The sequence below is a fragment of the Tachyglossus aculeatus genome, chromosome 1 (genome assembly GCF_015852505.1).
Source record: "Tachyglossus aculeatus isolate mTacAcu1 chromosome 1, mTacAcu1.pri, whole genome shotgun sequence".
Lineage (NCBI taxonomy): Eukaryota > Metazoa > Chordata > Mammalia > Monotremata > Tachyglossidae > Tachyglossus > Tachyglossus aculeatus.
This window is the reverse complement of record NC_052066.1, coordinates 33,834,198-33,854,007: the sequence shown is the minus strand read 5'-3', so window position 1 is coordinate 33,854,007 and position 19,810 is coordinate 33,834,198. Positions and strand designations below refer to the sequence as shown.

General features: G+C 43.5%; 1 protein-coding gene across 1 annotated transcript in view; it reads right to left on the bottom strand.

The window, feature by feature from the left end:
* WDR49 (WD repeat domain 49) overlaps positions 1 to 19,572 on the bottom strand; it is a 195,608-nt gene extending 176,036 nt beyond the window's left edge. Inside the window, exon 1 of the mRNA XM_038750316.1 lies at positions 19,486 to 19,572. Within this exon, the coding sequence (XP_038606244.1) occupies positions 19,486 to 19,548 (63 nt within the window). The 5' untranslated portion in view covers positions 19,549 to 19,572. The remainder of the gene's footprint in view (positions 1 to 19,485) is intronic.
* Positions 19,573 to 19,810: the final 238 nt, after the last annotated feature.

The following is a 19,810-nucleotide window of genomic DNA, read 5'->3' as shown; positions in this document are numbered from 1 at the left end:
CAAAACCAAACATATTAACAAAGTAAAATAAATAGAATAAATATGTACAAATAAAATAGAGTAATCCGTACAAAGATGTATACATATATACAGGTGCTGTGGGAAGGGGCAGGAGGTAAGGTGGGGGGGATGGAGAGGGGGAGGAGGGAGAGAGGAAGAAGGGGGCTCAGTCTGGGAAGGCCTCCTGGAGGAGGTGAGCTCTCAGTAGGGCTTTGAAGGGACTTGATTTATGTTGGCTCATTCTCATGCACCCCATTGCCATAATCAACCAATGGTTTTTATTGAGCACTTACTGTGTGCAGGGCACTGTACTAAGGACTTGGGAGAACACAATTCAACAGAGTTAATAATTATGGTATTTGTTAAGTGCTTACTATGTGCCAAGCATTGTTCTAAGCATTGGGGTAGATATAAGGCAATCAGGTTGTCCCATGTGGGGCTCACAGTCTTCATCCCCATTTTACAGATGAGGCAACTGAGAAGTTAAGTGACTTGCCCAAGGTCACACAGCAACCAACAGGGTTTGGTGATGAGTTGAATATGTGGGTTGAAGGAGAGAGAGGAGTCAAATAGGGTAATGCCAAGGTTACAGGCTTGTGAGACAGGAAGGATAGTGGTGCCATCTACAGTGATGGGAAAGTCACAGGGAAGACAGGGTTTGGGAGGGAAGATAAGGAGCTCTGTTTCGGACATGTTAAGTCCATCTGCTTGCTGCCCTGGGCAGGTCCTCCTTGTCCAGGTCCCCTACAGCCAAGTAGCTTGGCCCTAACCCCTCACTCGAATTTCTCTAACACCTGGCTCCTTCCCCTCCTCCCAAGCTCCATTAGAGGAATCAAATCAATTAATCATATTTTTGGTCTATTATTCGTTTATCGAGCACTTATCATGTACAAAGAACTGTACTAAAGCACCTGGGAGAGTACAGTATATCAGAATTGAAGACATATTCCATGCCCACAACATGCTTATGGTCTCGAGTAGCCAAAGAAATGAATGATCTTGCAGACAGAGACGATCTACTAGCATGGCTCAGTGGAAAGAGAGTGGGCTTGGGTTCTAATCCCAGCTCTGCCACTTGTCAGCTGTGTGACTCTGGGAAAGTCACTTAACTTCTCTGTGCCTCAGTTACCTCATCCAGAAAATGGGGATTCAGATTGTGAGACAACCTGATTACTTTGTATCTCCCCCAGCGCTTAGAACAGTGCCCATAGTAAGCACTTAACAAATACCAATATTGTTATTATTATTTTGTTGCTTCTTTGTCTATGACCTCTGCTGTCTATTCTGGGGTGTACTGCATTTCTTAATTGGGCTAGTCTTACACATGCAAAAGAGTTAGGAATGTTTACAGACCCATCTGAACCCTTACATGAAAGGCTGTAGGTTCTACCAGAGGACCATTAGGGATGGAGAAATGGGAGAAAAGAAGGTTCAGTAGCCATGATGGTAGTAGTAATAATAATAATGATGATGATAATGGTATTCGTTGTGTACCAACTATGTGTCAAGCTCTGTTCTAACTGCTGGCCTAAATAGAAGCTAATCAGGTTGGATATAGCCCCTGTCCCACATGGGGCTCACAGTCTTAATCCCCATTTTGCAGATGAGGTAAGTGGCACAGAGAAGTTAAGTGGCTTGCCTAAGGTCACACAGCAGACAAGTGGCAGAGCCAGAATTCGAACCCAGGTCCACTGACTCCCAGGCCCCTAGTCTTTCCACTAGCCATGCTTCTTCCTAGCAGAGGAAAGACCAGGATGGAGAACTAGGATAAAGAACTTTGGGGAATGAGGAACAGGAGGGACAGAAAAAGATCTAAGGGAAACCAGAGGGGATTTTCCTCAAACTTCTCCCTCTCCAATATGTGACCCCACTGATGACAACTTTATCCATCCTAATCTGCCCATCCTCTCAGCTGCTTTCAACAATGTGGACCACCCCCTTCTCCTGAAAACCATCTCCTGATTCTCCTCCTACCTCTCTGGTTGCTTATTCTCAGTCTCTTTTGCAGGATCCTCCTTTGCCTCCCACCTGTTAACTGTGGGAGTCCCTCAAGGCTCAGTTCTGGGACTCCTTCTATATCATTCTACAGCCACTCCCTTGAAGAACTTACCCACTTCCAGAATTTCAACTACTCTCTTCATGCAGATGATTTTCAAATCTACACTTCCAGCCTTGATTTATCTCCTTCTTTGCAGTCTCATATTTCCTCCTGCCTTCAGGACATCTCTACTTGGATGCCTCATGGACACCTCAAAATCAGGATGTCCAAAACAGAACTCCTCAGCTTCCCACACAAACCTTGTCCTCACTAGACTTTCTCATCACTGTAAACAGCACCACCACTCTACATACTAATAAATAAATAATGATGGCATCTGTTAAGTGCTTACTATGTGCAAAGCACTGTTCTAAGCACTGGGGGGATAACAAGGTGGTCAGGTTGTCCCACGTGGGGCTCACAGTCTTAATCCTCATTTTACAGATGAGGTGACTGAGGCCCAGAGAAGTGAAGTGACTTGCCCAAAGTCACACAGCTGACAATTGGCGGAGCCGGGATTTGAACCCATGACCTCTGACTCCAAAGCCCGTGCTCTTTTCACTGAGCCATGCTGCTTCTCTACATGTCTCACAAGCCTTGGCATTATCCTCAAATCATTTCTCTCATTCACCCCACCTATTCAATCGTTCACCAAATCCTGTCACTTCATAATTAGACAAAAAAAAATCCATTCCTCTCCATCCAAACTGCTAACACACTAATCTAAGCACTTGTCCTATCCTACCTTGACTATGGCATTAACCTCCTCGATGACCTTATATCTCTCACCAAGCACACATCCTTCACCCTGCATCCGGAACAAATTTCTCAAAAAGAGTTTCCGTCCATCTTTTCCCATTCCTCAACAAACTCCAATGGTTGCCCACCTACCTCCACATCAGAGAGAAACTCCTTACCATTTGTTTTAAAGCACTCAGTCACCTTGCCCACTCCAATCTGGTTTACTCCTACAACCCAGCACTTTGACCTCAGTCCTCCAACATAATCTCAGTGCATTTCACCACTGTCTTCTTGCCCATGTCCTGCCTCTAGCCTGAAAGCTCGTGTGAGCAGGGATTGTCTCTCTTTATTGCTGTATTGTACCTTCCAAGTGCTTAGTACAGTGCTCTGCTCACAGTAAACACTCAATAAATACGATTGAATGAATGAATGAACTCTCTTCCCCTTCATATGTGACAATCATTCTCTCCTTCTTCAAGGATTTGTCTCCTCCAAGAGGCCTTCCCTAAGCCAGTATTTCCTCTTCTCCCACTCCCTTCTGCATCACCCTTGCACTTGGATTTGTACCCTTTATTCAGCCCACTCTCAACCCCTCAGCACCTTTATATATCTGTAATTTATTCATTTATATTGTCTGTCTCCCCCTCAAAACCTTAAGCTCCTGAATCGTACTTTCCAAGCACTTAGTACAGTGCTCTGCACACAGTGAGCACTCAGTAAGTACAATTGACTGACTGATTGAGTATAGCCCAATATACTATAAGCATTTACTGTACCTTCAGATAGTCCACACTTTAATAAAATTCTAGGTCTGCTTTGATTTTGTTCCACCAAAGAAAAACAGATTTTTCTAACAGCAAATGATACACATTTCTGAGTTCTAAGAGGCAAGGCTAAGGGAATTGGGTAGATGTAAGAACTACATTGAACAAATGATACTGAAAATCATTTAATTACCATCTGTGGGCACAGCCATGCTGAAAGAGTTTGATATAATATTTGATAATAACAGGTTTAATGAGTTTATGATCCACATTCCTTGTAGGTCAAAGAACAGAAAATGCAATCAACACCACTTCTTGCTGAGTTAAATATATTTAACTCTTAACTCTTTGTTTTCTACTTTCTGACGAAGAAATGTAGAGTAGCAGAAATGCTTGCAAGGGACTGAATACTTCCCATAACAGTGTTTTAGAAAGAGTATTATTACAACAAAACTCAAAATGCAGTTCTAGATAGGTGGAGATATCGCAGCAAGATGAAGAAGTCATGAACATTATAGACTAGGTTTGAAAACCTTGAAAGATGAGTCTGAGCTAAATTTCCTCCCTTGAAAACACAGATGGTCTCAAGATGTGGGAAGCCCAGGGAAGATGGGTGAAACTCTATCTTTCACGGCACTACCATCCTCCGCATCTCACAAGCTCGCAAACTTGGTGTCATCCTCGACTCCACGCTCATTCACCCCACACATCCAATCCGTCACCAAAACCTGACGGTCTCATCTCCTCAACATTGCCAAGATCCGCCCTTTCCTCTCCATCCAAACCGCTACCTTGCTGGTTCAATGTCTCATCCTATCCCGACTGGATTACTGCATCAGCCTCCTCTCCGATCTCCCATCCTCCTGCCTCTGTCTACTTCAGTCTATACTTCATGCTGCCGCCCGGATTATCTTTGTGCAGAAACACTCTGGACATGTTACACCTTTTCTCAAAAATCTCCAGTGTCTGCCTGTCAACCTACGAATCAAGCAAAAACTCCTCACTCTCGGCTTCAAGGCTGTCCATCCCCTCGCCCCCTCCTACCTCACCTCCCTTCTTTCCTTCTGCAGCCCAGCCCTCACCCTCTGCTCCTCTGCCCCAAACTTCCTCACTGCACCTCGTTCTCACCTGTCCCACAATTGACCCCCAGCCCACGTCTTCCCCCTGGCCTGGAATGCCCTCCCTCTGCGCATCTGCCAAACTAGCCCTCTTCATCCCTTCAAAGCCATACTGAGAGCTCACCTCCTCCAGGAGGCCTTCGCAGATTGAACATCTGTTTTCCTCTCCTCCTCCCCATCCCCCCCACCCTCCCTCCTTCCCCTCCCCACAGCACCTGTATATATGTTTGTACAGATTTATTACTCAATTTATTTTACTTGTACATATTTACTATTTATTTTGTTAATGATGTGCATATAGCTTTAATTCTATTTATTCTGATGATTTTAACACCTGTCTACATGCTTTGTTTCATTGCCTGTCTCCGCCTTCTAGACTGTAAGCCCGTTGTTGGGTAGGGATCGTCTCTATATGATGATAATGGCATTTATTAAGCGCTTACTATGTGCAAAGCAGTGCTCTAAGCACTGGGGAGGTTACAAGGTGATCAGGTTGTCCCACTGGGGGCTCACAGTCTTCATCCCCATTTTACAGATGAGCTGAGGCCCAGAGAAGTGAAGTGACTTGCCCAAAGTCACACAGCTGACAATTGGCGGAGCCGGGATTTGAACCCATGACCTCTGACTCCAAAGCCCGGGCTCTTACCACTGAGCCACGCTAGTTCTCTATATGTTGCCAACTCGTACTTCCCAAGCACTTAGTACAGTGTTGTGCACACAGTAAGCACTCAATAAATACTGTTGAATGAATGAATGAATGACAGAGGCGAATGGGAGCTAGAGGAACGATGGAGTAAATGACTTTTACTCTTTGGCCTCTCAGGGGTACAGTCTCATGGCTCCCCACACTCTCCCCTCTTAGTGCATAATGGGCTTTTGAACACCGGGATTAAGACCTTTAGAAGAACCAGGAAGCCATAGGAAGAACACAGGCTCGGTGCAGTGCTTTGCCTAAAGTAAGAGCTAGACAGATGTCAGAAGTAGTTACAAGAACAATGCCGAGAGGATCAAGAACTTGCCAAACTACCACTCTCCTCCCTATCTTCACTCACTTCCAACACTGCTCGCCACACCCCTCAGATCCAAATTCTTACTTATTCCCAGTTATCCTTGCTCCCAATCCACCCAACCTACCTCAATCCCACCCATTCTCATTTCCCTGCACAAAAATTCACCCATGAAGATTCACACCAACTTCTCAGAAACTTTGCTACATGAAAGTATGAGCAGGGAATGCTTCTACTGTATTTCTTGAACATTGAGTATAGTGCATTGTTCTCAGTAGGCACTCAATAGATACCATTACCACTATTCTCTGGGGACAATATCACCCATTCTATCTACCTCATTTTTTTCATTCTCTTTTCCTATTCATAGAAGGTGTTTGTCTCCTTTCAGGGCTTATTGGACGAAGGCCATGCTACTTCTCAGTAGTCTACTCAAACACTTGCCCATAACGAACACTACTCTCCTCAGGACATTTCTCCATCATTCCCTCTTCAGACATGTCTTCATTTCCTCTTCAAGTTCTGGTTTGAATTTCAGGCAAAGGTCAGTTGATAAATAAAAAGATTAGTACAATACAGCTCTGGCTAATCATTCTAAATAATCAGTGAAAGAAAAATCAGCATATATGATCTGAGCTATGTGATATCCCAGAATGCTGTCACCCCCAATCAGTGTACTGTGCTGAACTAAGTGCTTGGGAGAATATAATTCAATAGAGTTGGTAAACATTATTCCTGTCCATAAGGAGTTTACAGACTACAGAGGTGCACAGGCATTAGGATTAATTACAGATAAAGGAAACAGAAGAACATAGGGGTATGTACACAAGTGCTGTGGGGCTAAAGGTGGGGTGAATATCAAATGTTTAATAATAATAATAATGATGGCATTTATTAAGCACTTACTATGTGCAAAACACTGTTCTAAGTGCTGGGGAGGTTACAAGGTGATCTGGTTGTCCCACGGGGGTCACAATCTTAATCCCCATTTTACAAATGAGGTAACTGAGGCACAGAGAAGTGAAGTGACTTGCCCAAAGTCACACAGCTGATAATTGGCAGAGCCGGGATTTGAACCCATGAACTCTGACTCCAAAGACCGTGCTCTTTCCACTGAGCCACGCTGCTTCTCCTAATGATGGTAATGACGGTAATAATGATGATACTTGTTAGGCGTTACCTAGGTGTGAAGCACTTCCTATGTTTAAGGGGTATAGATCTACAGATGCAAATGCATAGGAAACAAAGAAGAAAAGGTGAATAGGAGAAATAATGGCATAGTCCAGGAAAGCCTCTTGGAGGAGATACAATTGTAGGAGGGTTTTAAATGTGGGGATAGTGGTGGACTGTTGGCTATGAAGGAGAAGGAAGTTTCAGGACAGAGGGAGGACATGGGCAAGTGATTGACAGCAAGAAAGGGGAGAGTTCAAGGCATGGATTCGCGCATCAACAGAAGTTGATATGGACTGGAGTCCAAATGGGGCCTGATGACTCTGGAAACTTGGAAGGGGTGAGAGCTGATTGACTGAGAACTGCCAGGAAGCAATCAGATAATAGTAATAATAATAATATCAGTGGTATTTGTTAAGGGCTTGCTATGTGCCAAGCAGCCAGGCAGTATAATAAGTGCTGGAATGGTTACAAACAAATTGGGTTGGGCACAGTCCCTGTCCCACATGGGCTCACATTCTCAATCCCTATTTTACAGATGAGCTGAGGCAAAGAGAAGTGGAGTGACTTGCCCAAGGTCACACAGCAGACAAGTGGAGGAGCCAGGATTAGAAACCAGGTCCTTCTGACTTCCAAGCTTGGGCTCTATCCACTAGGCCACACTGCTTCTCATACAAAAATATAAAGCAGGCTGGGCCCCCCACGTACCACCTCTGTCCCACCCTCTCATCCCCTCTTCCAATCTTCCTCCCATTCCCCTTCTGCTAGCAGCTTCATGTTTTTTTCTCTTGGCTCAGCAACCCAAAGACACTGTATTTTTTTAAACGCACTCACAGGTTTTTAAAAAGGGAATTGTTTAGGCCAGATGGGAAACCTTTTGTGGACCATATGGTTGACACCTCGGTTTTCGATCACCAGTTATCACGATCTGAGTTGTATCCCTGTCTTTGTAAAAATCCACTTATTTTTAGCCACAGTTTTCTCTACCTGTGCTTGCTGGGAAATGCAGAATGCACTGCTGTTGCTTTTCATTTCAAAATGGCTACTCTTTTGAGTTCCTCAAATGTGAATGTACTTCAAATTAAAATGTTTTGAATTTCCAGGAAACTCTGAAAACTCTATGCAGCATGGTCTGGTGGAAAGAACGTGGCTCTGGGAGTAAGAGGGCTTGGATTCTAATCTCAGTTCCACAACATGTCTGCTGAATGACCTTGGGCAAGTCAGTTACCTCATCTATAAAATTGGGATGGAATCCTAAACTGTGAGCCCCATATGGGACAGGGAATGTGTCTAACCTGATTAACTTGTATCTGCCTCAGCCTTTAGAACAGTGTTTGGCACATAGTAAGCACTTAACAAGTACCATTATCATTATTATCATTGTTAGTATTATTATAAGCCTCTTCGCTGATCTTCCTGCCTCCTGTCTCTCCACATTCCAGTCCTTATTTCACTCCATTCCCAGATCATTTTTCTAAATAGGTTCAGGTCACATCTCCCCACTCCTCGAGGAATTCCACTTCTTGTCCATTCAGTGCCACATTAAACAGACACTCCTTACCATTAGCTTTAAAGCATTCAATCAGCTCTCTCCCTCCTACCTTACCTCAATGATTCCCTACTGTCACTTCTGTCCTCTATCACTAACCTACTCACTGTAACTCATTCTCATCTATTTCATCACTGATCTCTTGCCACATTGTTCCTCTGGCCTGGAACTCCCAGCTCCTTCACATATGACAGACCAATATTCTCCCTCCCCTCTCTGGGTCACATTTTGAGAGTTTCCAGTACTCTACCAGTTTGGACTACAGAGTAGAGGCATACCCATTTCATTCCTAGCTTGGACAGTGACTAGTGAGTAGCAGACCAACTGATAGAAGTCAAAACTCCCCTTTAGAAGATAGAAGATAGAACTCCCCTTTAGAAGATAGAAGTCAAAACTCCCCTTTGCTGGGCAGCAGAGACATGGGAGAGAGTAGAGGATGGAGGTTAGAGTTTATGGTGCAGAAGGAGGCAATGGTAAACCACTTCTATAATTTTACCAAGAAAACTCTATGGATATACTCCCAGAATGATTGCAAATGGAGTTGGGGTGTTCTGGGAGAGGTGTCCATGGTGTCGCTATGGGTCAAAGATGGCTTGATAGCATGAGACTAGACAATATTCTCCCCACTTTCAAAAACTTACTTAACTCATCTCCTCCAAGAGGCTTTTCACAATTTAATCCTCATTCTCCCTACTCCCTCTCCCTTCTGCATCATCTATGCATTGGGATCCGTATCCTTGAATAAATTCCTACGTACCTGATCCTCAGCCTAACAGAATTTATTCATATTTCTGTAATTAATTGATATACATTAACATCTGACAACCCTCCTGGACTGTAATTGCCTTGTTATCAATCAATCATTTGTGTTTATTGAGCACTTACTGTGTGCAGACTACTGTAGTAAGCGCTTGGTAGCGTACAATATAACAGAGTGGGTAGACGTTCCCTGCACACAGTGAGTTTACAGTTTAGACGGGGAGACAGATATTAATATACATAAATTATGGATCTGCACATAAGTGCTGTCAGGCTGAGGGATGGGTGGACAAAGAGAGAAAACAAAAATAATGATTATGGTATTTGTTAAGCTTTTACTATGTGCCATGCACTGTACTAAACTCCGGGGTGGATACAAGCAAATCAGGTTGGACACCATCCGTGTCCCGCATAGGGTTCATAGTCTTAATCCCCATTTTACAGGTGAGGTAACTGAGGCACAGAGAAGTGAAGTGTTTTACCCAAGGCTACACAGCAGACTGGTGGCAGAGCAGGGATTAGAACCCAGGTCCTTCTAACTCCGAGGCCCGTGTTCTGTCTTCATCAGACAGGACTGTCCCCTTTGGGCCATGGTTTCCTGGGCCCGTGATTTGGTGACATCGGGCCCAATATTAGGTGAATAGCAGGATTTGCACTCAGCTATTTGATGTTGAATTTTAGGCAATTTGCTAGTGTGTGCTCACTGACTCTAATAAAATATTAGTGATCAGAAACAATGGCTTATCCGATAACCCATGTTGTTGGTAAAGCCTAATTAGTGATTTCCCTCTTGAAGGGTGACTCAGAAATGAACATAAAGAAAACATCACTAATCTCCTGAAATTCTCTGAAGCTCTATTAATCATCTATGGTCACACTCGGGTTGAAAGAAATGAACCTTGCATAATGTCTTTCCACTTGACATTTCCCTAATTCCAGATATATTTTCCATGTAGGAGATTACACTGGGAATGGCTGGGGATAGGGCACGTATTGGTCGAATGGACCACAAATCACTCTAAAGCTCTGCATGCTATAAAGTGGCCTCGGAGTGCAGTTGTCCCTTATAGAATCTGCACCTGTGGCCTTTCGGGCTAATATTCATGACAGAATTATCTATGGCAGCATCTTTCTGTTAGTATCCATTCTGTGCTTGGAAATTGTGTTGGCTCTGGGGACTAATTTCTAGTGCAGGCCTCTGATTCAGTTCCAGCTTGTTTGGTCACATAGATGGTTTAGAATGGATAGTCTTCCTTTTGTGTTAAGTATACAGCAATCTGTAATTTATTGCCAGAGAAGCTGTCATTAGACTCTTTTGGGTGTCTATGCATTCTATGAACTGCAATTTCTTTTCTTCCCTGATCTATCAGTCACTGTCCTTCGAACCTATAATTTGAAACAAGTGGCACAGCCCAAAGTCAAAATGGTTAAGATAGAAAAAGACACCAAAACTTCTGGATGTGTTATCCAATTATTCTTCCTCACCAGGCTATCACTCAAACTAATTTTCAGGATAAAAATATTCCCCTTTGTATCTTTTTATTCTGAAGGCTTTTGCTCTCCCTCAAATGTCTACTCTTCGGTGTTAACCCCAGAGGTGGCAGTTTTCCGACTGCTTTGTATTCTTACTGTCAGAAGCAAATCCCCAGATTTCTGTTCATCCATGAAGAAAAACTGTTATAATCTGTGGTTATTTTTTCTGCAAATGTTCAAAAGCTGTCAAAATGTTTGTTAATTCTATCAAGCTTAGGCTGTGCATGAGGCATGAGCATCACAGATATCTCTGAGCCAAATAGGGCTAGTTGGCTGCTCCATTGGCAAATACAAGACAAACATGGAAGGGAGAGTGCTAGGTCTGAGACAAAAAGGATTGAGGGGAATTGGAATGAAATGATTAGTGCTATTGTGACACTGAAAAGAATTGGGATATAAATATGGATGATCGAGTCTCCTATTGTAGTAGTATTTATTGAATACCCATTGGACCCAGTGCATCACACTAAACTCCTGGGAAATATGAAACAGTGTGACATTCCCCACCCACAAGGAGCCTAGATTCTAAGAGAGAAGAGAAGAAGTGTGGCATAGGTAGGGGTAATCTCGCATAATAATAATAATAATAATAATAATAATAATGGCATTTATTAAGCGCTTACTATGTGCAAAGTTCTGTTCTAAGCATTGGGGAGGTTACAAGATGATCAGGTTGTCCCACGTGGGGCTCACAGTCTTAATCCACATTTTACAGATGAGATAACTGAGGCACAGAGAGGTTAAGTGACTTGCCCGAAGTCACACAGCTGACAATCGGCGGAGCCGGGGTTTGAACCCATGACCTCTGACTCCAAAGCCCATGCTCTTTCCACTGAGCCATGCCGGGAACTGAGACATGATACACTGTACCCTTTAGGGAACTCACCAGGTCCAAGATGATTACTGCCACAGGAACCTTTTTAAAACCACAGGGGAGGGCCTGAAGATCTCTCACAAGCACTTAATAGTAATAATAACAATGGCATTTATTAAACACTACATGCAAAACACTGTTCTAAGCACTGGGGATGTTACAAGTTGATCAAGTTGTCCCACGTGGGGCTCACAGTCTTAATCCACATTTTACAGATGAGGTAACTGAGGCACAGAGTAGTTAAGTGACTTGCCCAAAGTCACATGGCTGACAAGTGGTGGAGCTGGGATTTGAACCCATGACCAAAGCCCGTGCTCTTTCCACTGAGCCACACTGCTTCCACATGATGATGATAGTATTTGTTAAGCACTTACTATGTGCCAAGCACTGTTCTAAGCGCTGAATGAGGTTCACAGTCTAAGTAGGAGAAAGAACAGGTATTGAATTCCCATGTTACAGTTGGGGAAACTGAGGCTGAGAGAAGTGAATTGACTTGTCCAAGGTCGCGGCAGGTAAGTGGTAGAAGCACGATTAGAACCCTGGTCCTTTGACTCTCAGACCTGTGCCTTTTCCACTAGGCCATGCTGTTTCCCCTTCAATAACCACTATGGCTTTCCGTGCTCACATTAGCCAGGAAATTCCAGGATTCCTGCTAATACTGATAAAGATGAGAAATGTCCTAAGTGGTTGTCCAGTTAGAAACCTTAATAATAATAATATTAAGCACTTACTACATACAAAGCACGGTTCTAAGTGTTGGGGAGGTTACAAGGTGATCAGTTTGTCCCACGGGGGGCTCACAGTCTTCATCCCCATTTTACAGATGAGATAACTGAGGCCCAGAGAAGTGAAGTGACTTGCCCAAGGTCACACAGCTGACAATTGGTGGAGCCAGGATTTGAACCCATGACCTCTGACTCCAAAGCCCATGCTCTTTCTACTGAGCCACACTGCTTCTCACCTTCAGCACTAATGGCATAGCCCTGGCAGAAATTACCCCACTTCTACCCATTTCATTCCCCCTGCCGTGGGGAACTGTAGACCAGAAATTGTGGCGTACAAATTTGGGTAGGGGAAAAATCTCTTTAATAATCATAGCATTTATAAAGCGTTTACTATGTGCGAAGCACTGTTCTAAGCACTGGGGAGGTTACAAGGAGATCAGGTTGTCCCACCGAGGGCTCACAGTCTTAATCCCCATTTTACAGATGAGGTAATTGAGGCACAGAAAAGTTAAGTGACTTGCCCAAAGTCACACAGCCGACAATTGGCAGAGCTGGGGTTTGAACCCATGACCTCTGACTCCAAAGCCCGGGCTCTTTCCACTGAGCAACGCTGCTTTCCTTTAGTAACTAAGATTTAATTGAGTCTTATTTTTCCCCATCTTATAGAAGTCCTTAAAAAACTTTTGTATTGTTGGCAGATAATGAGGATAATTGCCTGAAAATAAGATGTGTAAACCTAGGCTCTTCTCATTGTTTTGAGGTTACACGCCAAGGTATAAACTTATCTAAGGCCACTTATTCTCCTTGAAAGATATGGGATTGGGAGTCATGGAAACCTGGTCATTTATCCCAGCTCTTCAACTGTCCAGCTGGATGACCTTGGGCAAGTCTTTTAACATATCTGTACTTTCATTTCCTCATCTGTAAAATGAGATGAAGATACCTGCTTTTATCCTGCAATCCTTATGAAGGATGGGGACTATGGCTAATTATTTTTTTATCTACACCAAGAGTTCTGTTGTTGGTCCAGTGGTGAGGGAACCTTTCTCTGAGAATCAAGAGACCCAAATCCTAATTCCACTTCAACAGGCAGATGGCTAATTAGGGAAGCAGCTTGGCTCAGTGGAAAGAGCACAGGCTTGGGAGTCAGAGGTCATGGGTTCTAATCCCGGCTCCATCACTAATTAGCTGTGTGACTTTGGACAAATCACTTCACTCCTCTGTGCCTCAGTTACCTCATCTGTAAAATGGGGGTGAAGACTGTGAGCCCCACGTGAGACAACCTGATTACCTTGTATCTACCCCGGCACTTAGAACAGTGTTTGGCACATAGTAAGCGCTTAATAAATACCATAATTATTAATAAGGGCTAAGTGAGAAACAGCATAGCTTAGTGGATAGAGCATGAGGCTGGGAGTCAGAAGGATCTGGGTTTTAATTTGACTATCATTTGTCTGTTGTGTGACCTTGGGCAAGTTATTTAACTTCTCTGTGCCTTAGTTCCCTCATCTGTAAAATGGTGATTAAGACCATATCTACCCCAGCACTACCAGCGCTTAGAACGGTGCCCAGCGCTTAGAACAGTGCCCAGTGCTTTGAACAGTGCTTTGCACATAGTAAGCACTTGATAAATGCCATCATTAATTAATTGTAGTGCCTGGCACATAGTAAGCACTTAACAAATACCATGAAAAAGAAATGCACATGTATTTCACATTCTGTTATAACCCTGTGCACTTACTTGCCTGTTGCATTGTGTCCCAGAAAGAACATGACAGGCAGAGGCAAATATCAGTCAATTGTATTTCTTGAGTGCTTACTGTCTGCACTTACTTGCCTGTTGCACTCAGTGTCCCAGAAAGAACATGACAGGCAGGGGCAAATATCAATTAAAGCCCTACTGAGAGCTCACCTCCTCCAGGAGGCCTTCCCAGACTGAGCCCCCTCCTTCCTCTTCCCCTCCTTGCCCTCCCCAACCCCCCAGCCCTACCTCCTTCGTCTACCCACAGCACCTGTATATATGTTTGTACTGATTTATTATTCTATTTATTTTACTTGTACATATTTACTATTCTATTTATTTTATTTTGTCAATATGTGCTGTTTTGTAGTCTGTCTCCCCCTTCTAGACTGTGAGCCCGCTATTGGGTAAGGACAGTCTCTATATGTTACCAACTTGTACTTCCCAAGCGCTTAGTACAGTGCTCTGAACACAGTAAGCACGCGATAAATACGATTGAATGAATGAATGAATTGTATTTCTTGAGTGCTTACTGTGTGCAGAGCACTGTAGTAAGTACTTGGGAGAGTATAGTAGACACATTCCCTGTCCACAAGAAGCTGACAGTCTAGAGAGAGAAACAGACATTAATGTAACTAAATTACAGATATACACATAATTCATTCATTCAATCATATTTATTGAGCGCTTACTGTGTGCAGAGCACTGTACTAAGCGCTTGGAAAGTACAAGTTGGCAACATATAGAGACGGTCCCTACCCAACAATTGATGTGAAGCAGAGTGTGGGTCGAATAAGGAATACAGATTCAAGGGTGTAGGCAACCCAAAAGAGCGAGGAAGTCATGGAAAGAGGGATTAATCAGAGATTGTCTCTTGGAGTAGGTGGGAAGATGGTGTGAAGGTGTGAAAGAGGTGGTCTGACCAGTATAGAGAGAGAGAGAGAGAGAGAGAGAGAGAGAGAGAGAGAGAGAGAGAGAGAGAGAGAGAGAGAGAGAGAGAGAGTGAGTGTGTGTGTGTGTGTGTGTGTTCTGGGCTAGAGTCAGGATGCAAGAGAGGGGTTGGTGGCAAGATTGATGAGATTGAGGTCTGCAGGCTGGGTAGTAATAGGAAATCAGACAGGTAAGGTAGGAGGGTTTAAGGAGATAGAGTGCTTGAAAGCCAGTGATAAAGAGTTTCTGTTTGATATAGAGATGAATAGGCAACCCCTGGAGTTTCATACATTCATTCATTCATTCAATCGTATTTATTGAGCACTTACTGTGTGCAGAGCACTGTACTAAGCGCTTGGGGAGTACAAGTTGGCAACATATAGAGATGGTCCCTACCCAACAATGGGCTCACAGTCTAGAGGAGGGGAGAGACAGACAACAAAACATGTAGACAGGTGCCAAAACTGTCAGAATAAATAGAATTGTAGCTATATGCACATCAATGAAATAAATAGAATAGTAAATATGTACAAGTAAAATAAATAGAGTAATAAATCTGTACAAACATATATACAAGTGCTGTGGGGAGCGGAAGGAGGTAGGGTTGGGGGGATGGGGAGGAGGAGAGGGAAAAGGGGGCTCAGTCTGGGAAGGCCTCCTGGAGGAGTTGAGGCTCTCAGTAGGGCTTTGAAGGGAGGAAGAGAGCTAGCTTGGTGGATGTGGGGAGGGAGGGCATTCCAGGCCAGGGGGAGGACATGGGCTGGGGGTTCTTGGGGAGCAGGGAGAAGTGGACTCAAGGATTTTTTAGAAATAATATTCGGGCAGCAGACTGAACTATGAAATAAAAGAGACTCGAGGCAGGAAGGTCAGGAAGGATGATGATGATGATGTAGTAATCAAGGCAGGAGAGTATCAGTGCTTTGATCGACCTGGTAGCAGTTTGGATGGAGAGCAAAGGGTGGATTTCAGCAACACTGTGAATGTAGAACCGACAGGATGTGGTGACAGATTGAATATGTGAATGGAATGAGAGGGATATTTCCCTGAGACATCCAGGGAAAGATGTCCTGAAGGCAGGAGGAAATACGAGTCTGCAGGGGAGAAAGATCTGGTTAGAGTTGTAGAGTTGGGAATCATATGCTTAGGGATGGTCATTGAAGCCATGGGACTGAATGATTTCTCCAAGAGCGTGGGTGCAGATATAGAATAGAAAGGGACCCAGAACTGAGGCTTGAGGGACTCCCACAGTTGGGGGGTGGGAGGCAGAGGAGGAGCTGTGAAAGAGACTGAGAAATAGTGGCCAGAGGGATAGAAGGAGAACCAGGAGAGGACAGTGTGAATGAAGCTGAGGTCGGGTAAGGTTCCCAAAGGGGGTGGTTGACAGTAACAAAAGCAGCTAAGAGGTCAAAGAGGATTAGGATGGAGTAGAGGCCAACGGATTTGGCAAGAAGGAGGTCACTGGTGACCTCTGAGAGCACGGTTTTGGTGGAATGAAGGGAGTGAAGCCCAGTTGAAGAGGGTCAAGGAGAAAATTGAAGTAGAGGCAGCAGGTGTAGTCAATTGGCTCAAAGCGTTTGGAGAAGTATGGTAGGGGGAAATAGACTGATAACTGGAGGGAGTTGTGGAGACAAGGGAGGGTATTTTTAGGATAAGGAATACCTATCAATGCAGCGTGACTCAGTGGAAAGAGCCAGGGCTTTGGAGTCAGCGGTCATGGGTTCAAATCCCGGCTCCGCCAATTGTCAGCTGTGTGACTTTGGGCAAATCACTTAACTTCTCTGGTCCTCAGTTCCCTCATCTATAAAATGGGGATGAAGACTGTGAGCCCCCCAGGGGACAATCTGATCACCTTGTTTCCTCCCCAGCGCTTAGAACAGTGCTTTGCACATAGTAAGAGCATAATAAATGCCATCATTATTATTTTTATAACAGTCAATGGTATTTACTAAGCACTTACTTGAAGAGCACTGTACTAAGCACTTGAGAAAGTATATACAGTGGTAGATATGTTCCCTTCCCACAATGACCTTACTGTCCAGAAGGGAAACAGACCCCCTTCTAGACTGTGAGCCTGCTGTTGGGTTGGGACCATCTCTATATGTTGCCAATTTGTACTTCCCAAGCACTTAATACAGTGCTTTGCACACAGTAAGCGCTCAATAAATATGATTGATTGAATGGATTAATTAAAATAAATAGTGGATATGTCCATATGTCTTGTGGGGCTGAGAGTGGTGAATAATCATAATAATACTCATGATATTTGTTAAGCACTTACTATGTGCCAAGCAGTCTACTAAGCAATTGGACAAATAGAAGTTAATCAGGTCCCACATGGGCACTCAAAATTTAAGTAAATATCAAAGTGCTTAAAGGATGAAAAATAATTATGGTACTTGTTAAGCACATACTATGTGCCAAGCACTGTTTGAACCCCTGGAGCAGATACAAGATAATCAGGTTGGGCGCAGTTCCTGCCCCACATGGGGCTCACACTCTTAATACCCATTTTACAGATAAGGTAACTGAGGCCCAGAGAAGTTAAGTTAAGTGACTTGCCTAAGGTCACACAGCATACATGTGGTGGAGCCGGAATTAGAACCCAGGTCCTTCTGATTTCCAGGCCTGAGCTCTAACCATTAAGTCCTGCTGCTTCAAGTAGAGCTTTCCCACATTCTCCCTCTGACCTGGAACTTCCTAGCCCTCCATGCACAACAAACCACCACTCTCCCCACATTCCCAGCCTTATTAAAATCACATCTCCTCCAAGAGGTGTTCCCTGATTAAGCCTTCTTTTCCCCAACCCCCTTTCCCTTCTGCATCTTCTAAATCTGTGTACAATTTAAACACGCGATATCCACTTTTCCCTTAGCATCTCAGCACCTATGCACGTATCTGTAATTTATTTATTTATGTTACTGTCTGCCTCCCCCCCTAGAATGTAAGCTTCCTTTGGGCAGGCAGAGTGTCTAACAACTCTTATATTGTGTACTCTTCCACTGCTTAGTACAGTGCCTCCAGCGCTTAGTAAAGTGCCTGGCACATAGTAACCACTTAATACCATCATTATTACTCTCCCAAGTGCTTAGTACTGTGCTTTGCATACAGTAAGTGCCCAATAAATACAACTGACTCCCCATCCCCCCGCCCTACCTCCTTCCCCTCCCTACAGCACCTGTATATATGTTTGTACAGATGAATTACTCTATTTTACTTGTACATATTTACTATTCGATTTATTTTGTTAATGATGTGCATTTAGCTTTAATTCTATTTGTTCAGACGACTTGACACCTGTCCACATGTTTTTTGTTTTGTTGTCTGTCTCCCCCTTATAGACTGTGAGCCTGTTGTTGGGTAGGGACCGTCTCTATATGTTGCCAACTTGTACTTCCCAAGCGCTTAGTACAGTGCTCTGCACACAGTAAGCGCTCAATAAATACAATTGAATGAATGAATTGATTGTTCATTAAGCATAAAAGTACTCGATAAATACCACAAGTATTATTATTAGGTGTTTGCTATTATGTTATGTTAATTTAAAAATAATATTAATGAAGGCAGCTTATTCACCCAGGGCCTCCAGGAGTCTCTGGCTCTCGTTTTGAGAAACATAATAAACTGGAGAGAGATCAGTGCTCCCAAAGGGATGGCAACAGAGCATATTTTCAGGCCACTGGACTGGCCTGATGTCCAGCTTTAAAGCAGCCTGTTTTTGGCATAACGGAAAATTCCAAGGTAAAAAAATGGAATTGACAATGCTACGTGCACGTGCTGGTGATTTCCGGACTTCCCTGAGACAGATAACATCCAAAGTGAGACAATTTAGGATTTTTTATTGTTGTCTATGCTCTGACTTTTTAGTGACAGTTTGTGTTCCTTCTCTAATATGCACTTTTAGAAACTATATTTGAATAAAAGAAATTCAAATGCAAAATCACCTCTCTTTGAAGAGACTCAAGGCCCAAAGTCACATGGAGGTATGACCATATCGGAATGATTCTTCAGCTCATGTTTTGCTCAAACCAATGAAAGAGTTTCTCACCTCAATCTCTCAATCTATAGTATTTATCGCGGGCCTACTATCAGCCAAGTTGTGAAATAAGAACTTGGCTTTGTCGTTGTTGCACTGCACTCCTGCAAAGGTTTAGTATTGTGCTCTGCACATAGTAAGCACTTAATAAATACCAGATTCATTGTTGGGTTTTTTTGTGCGGGACACGATTCTTGACCTTGAGGAGTTTACAATCTAGTGGGAGTGGTAGACACAAAACACATTTCCAGTAGGAGCAAAAAGAAAAGGAAACTGGATATGTGGCTGAGTAAATGTTTAAATGATAGAGTAAGTTAAACTGGTGTGTACAGAGATGTTGTGAGTCATTGTGTGTGTATAAAAATGTGGAAGTGGCACTAAAGCGTTGAGTGGGTCGTTGGGAAGATATGTCCTGGGGAGAAGAAAAAGTAATTGAGGAAAGCCTTCTCACCCAACAACCCAAAATCTGTGCAGACAATCACTCGGTAGGGTTTAATTCTTACCTTGAAAATCCTCTCCATTTTCACAAAGTCCCCAATACTGAGTTGACCGTCAAGTTGCTCCATGCCATTTTCCTCATCTGCAGTTCCATGTTTTATTCTGAAACGGGCTTGATATCTATCACCAGATGTACTGTTTTTTGTAAGTGAATAGGGCTGATTATTCATGATTGCTTGACCTCACCCAACCGTCTCGATACAATATCCGCAACTGGGGCCCTTTAAACGAATGACAAATTAGCGACTCTTAGGAGTTCTGAAAAGAAAGTCAAGTATTTCTATCACACTAGATGAAATTTGGAGTTAAAACATACAAGCGCAGAAATCT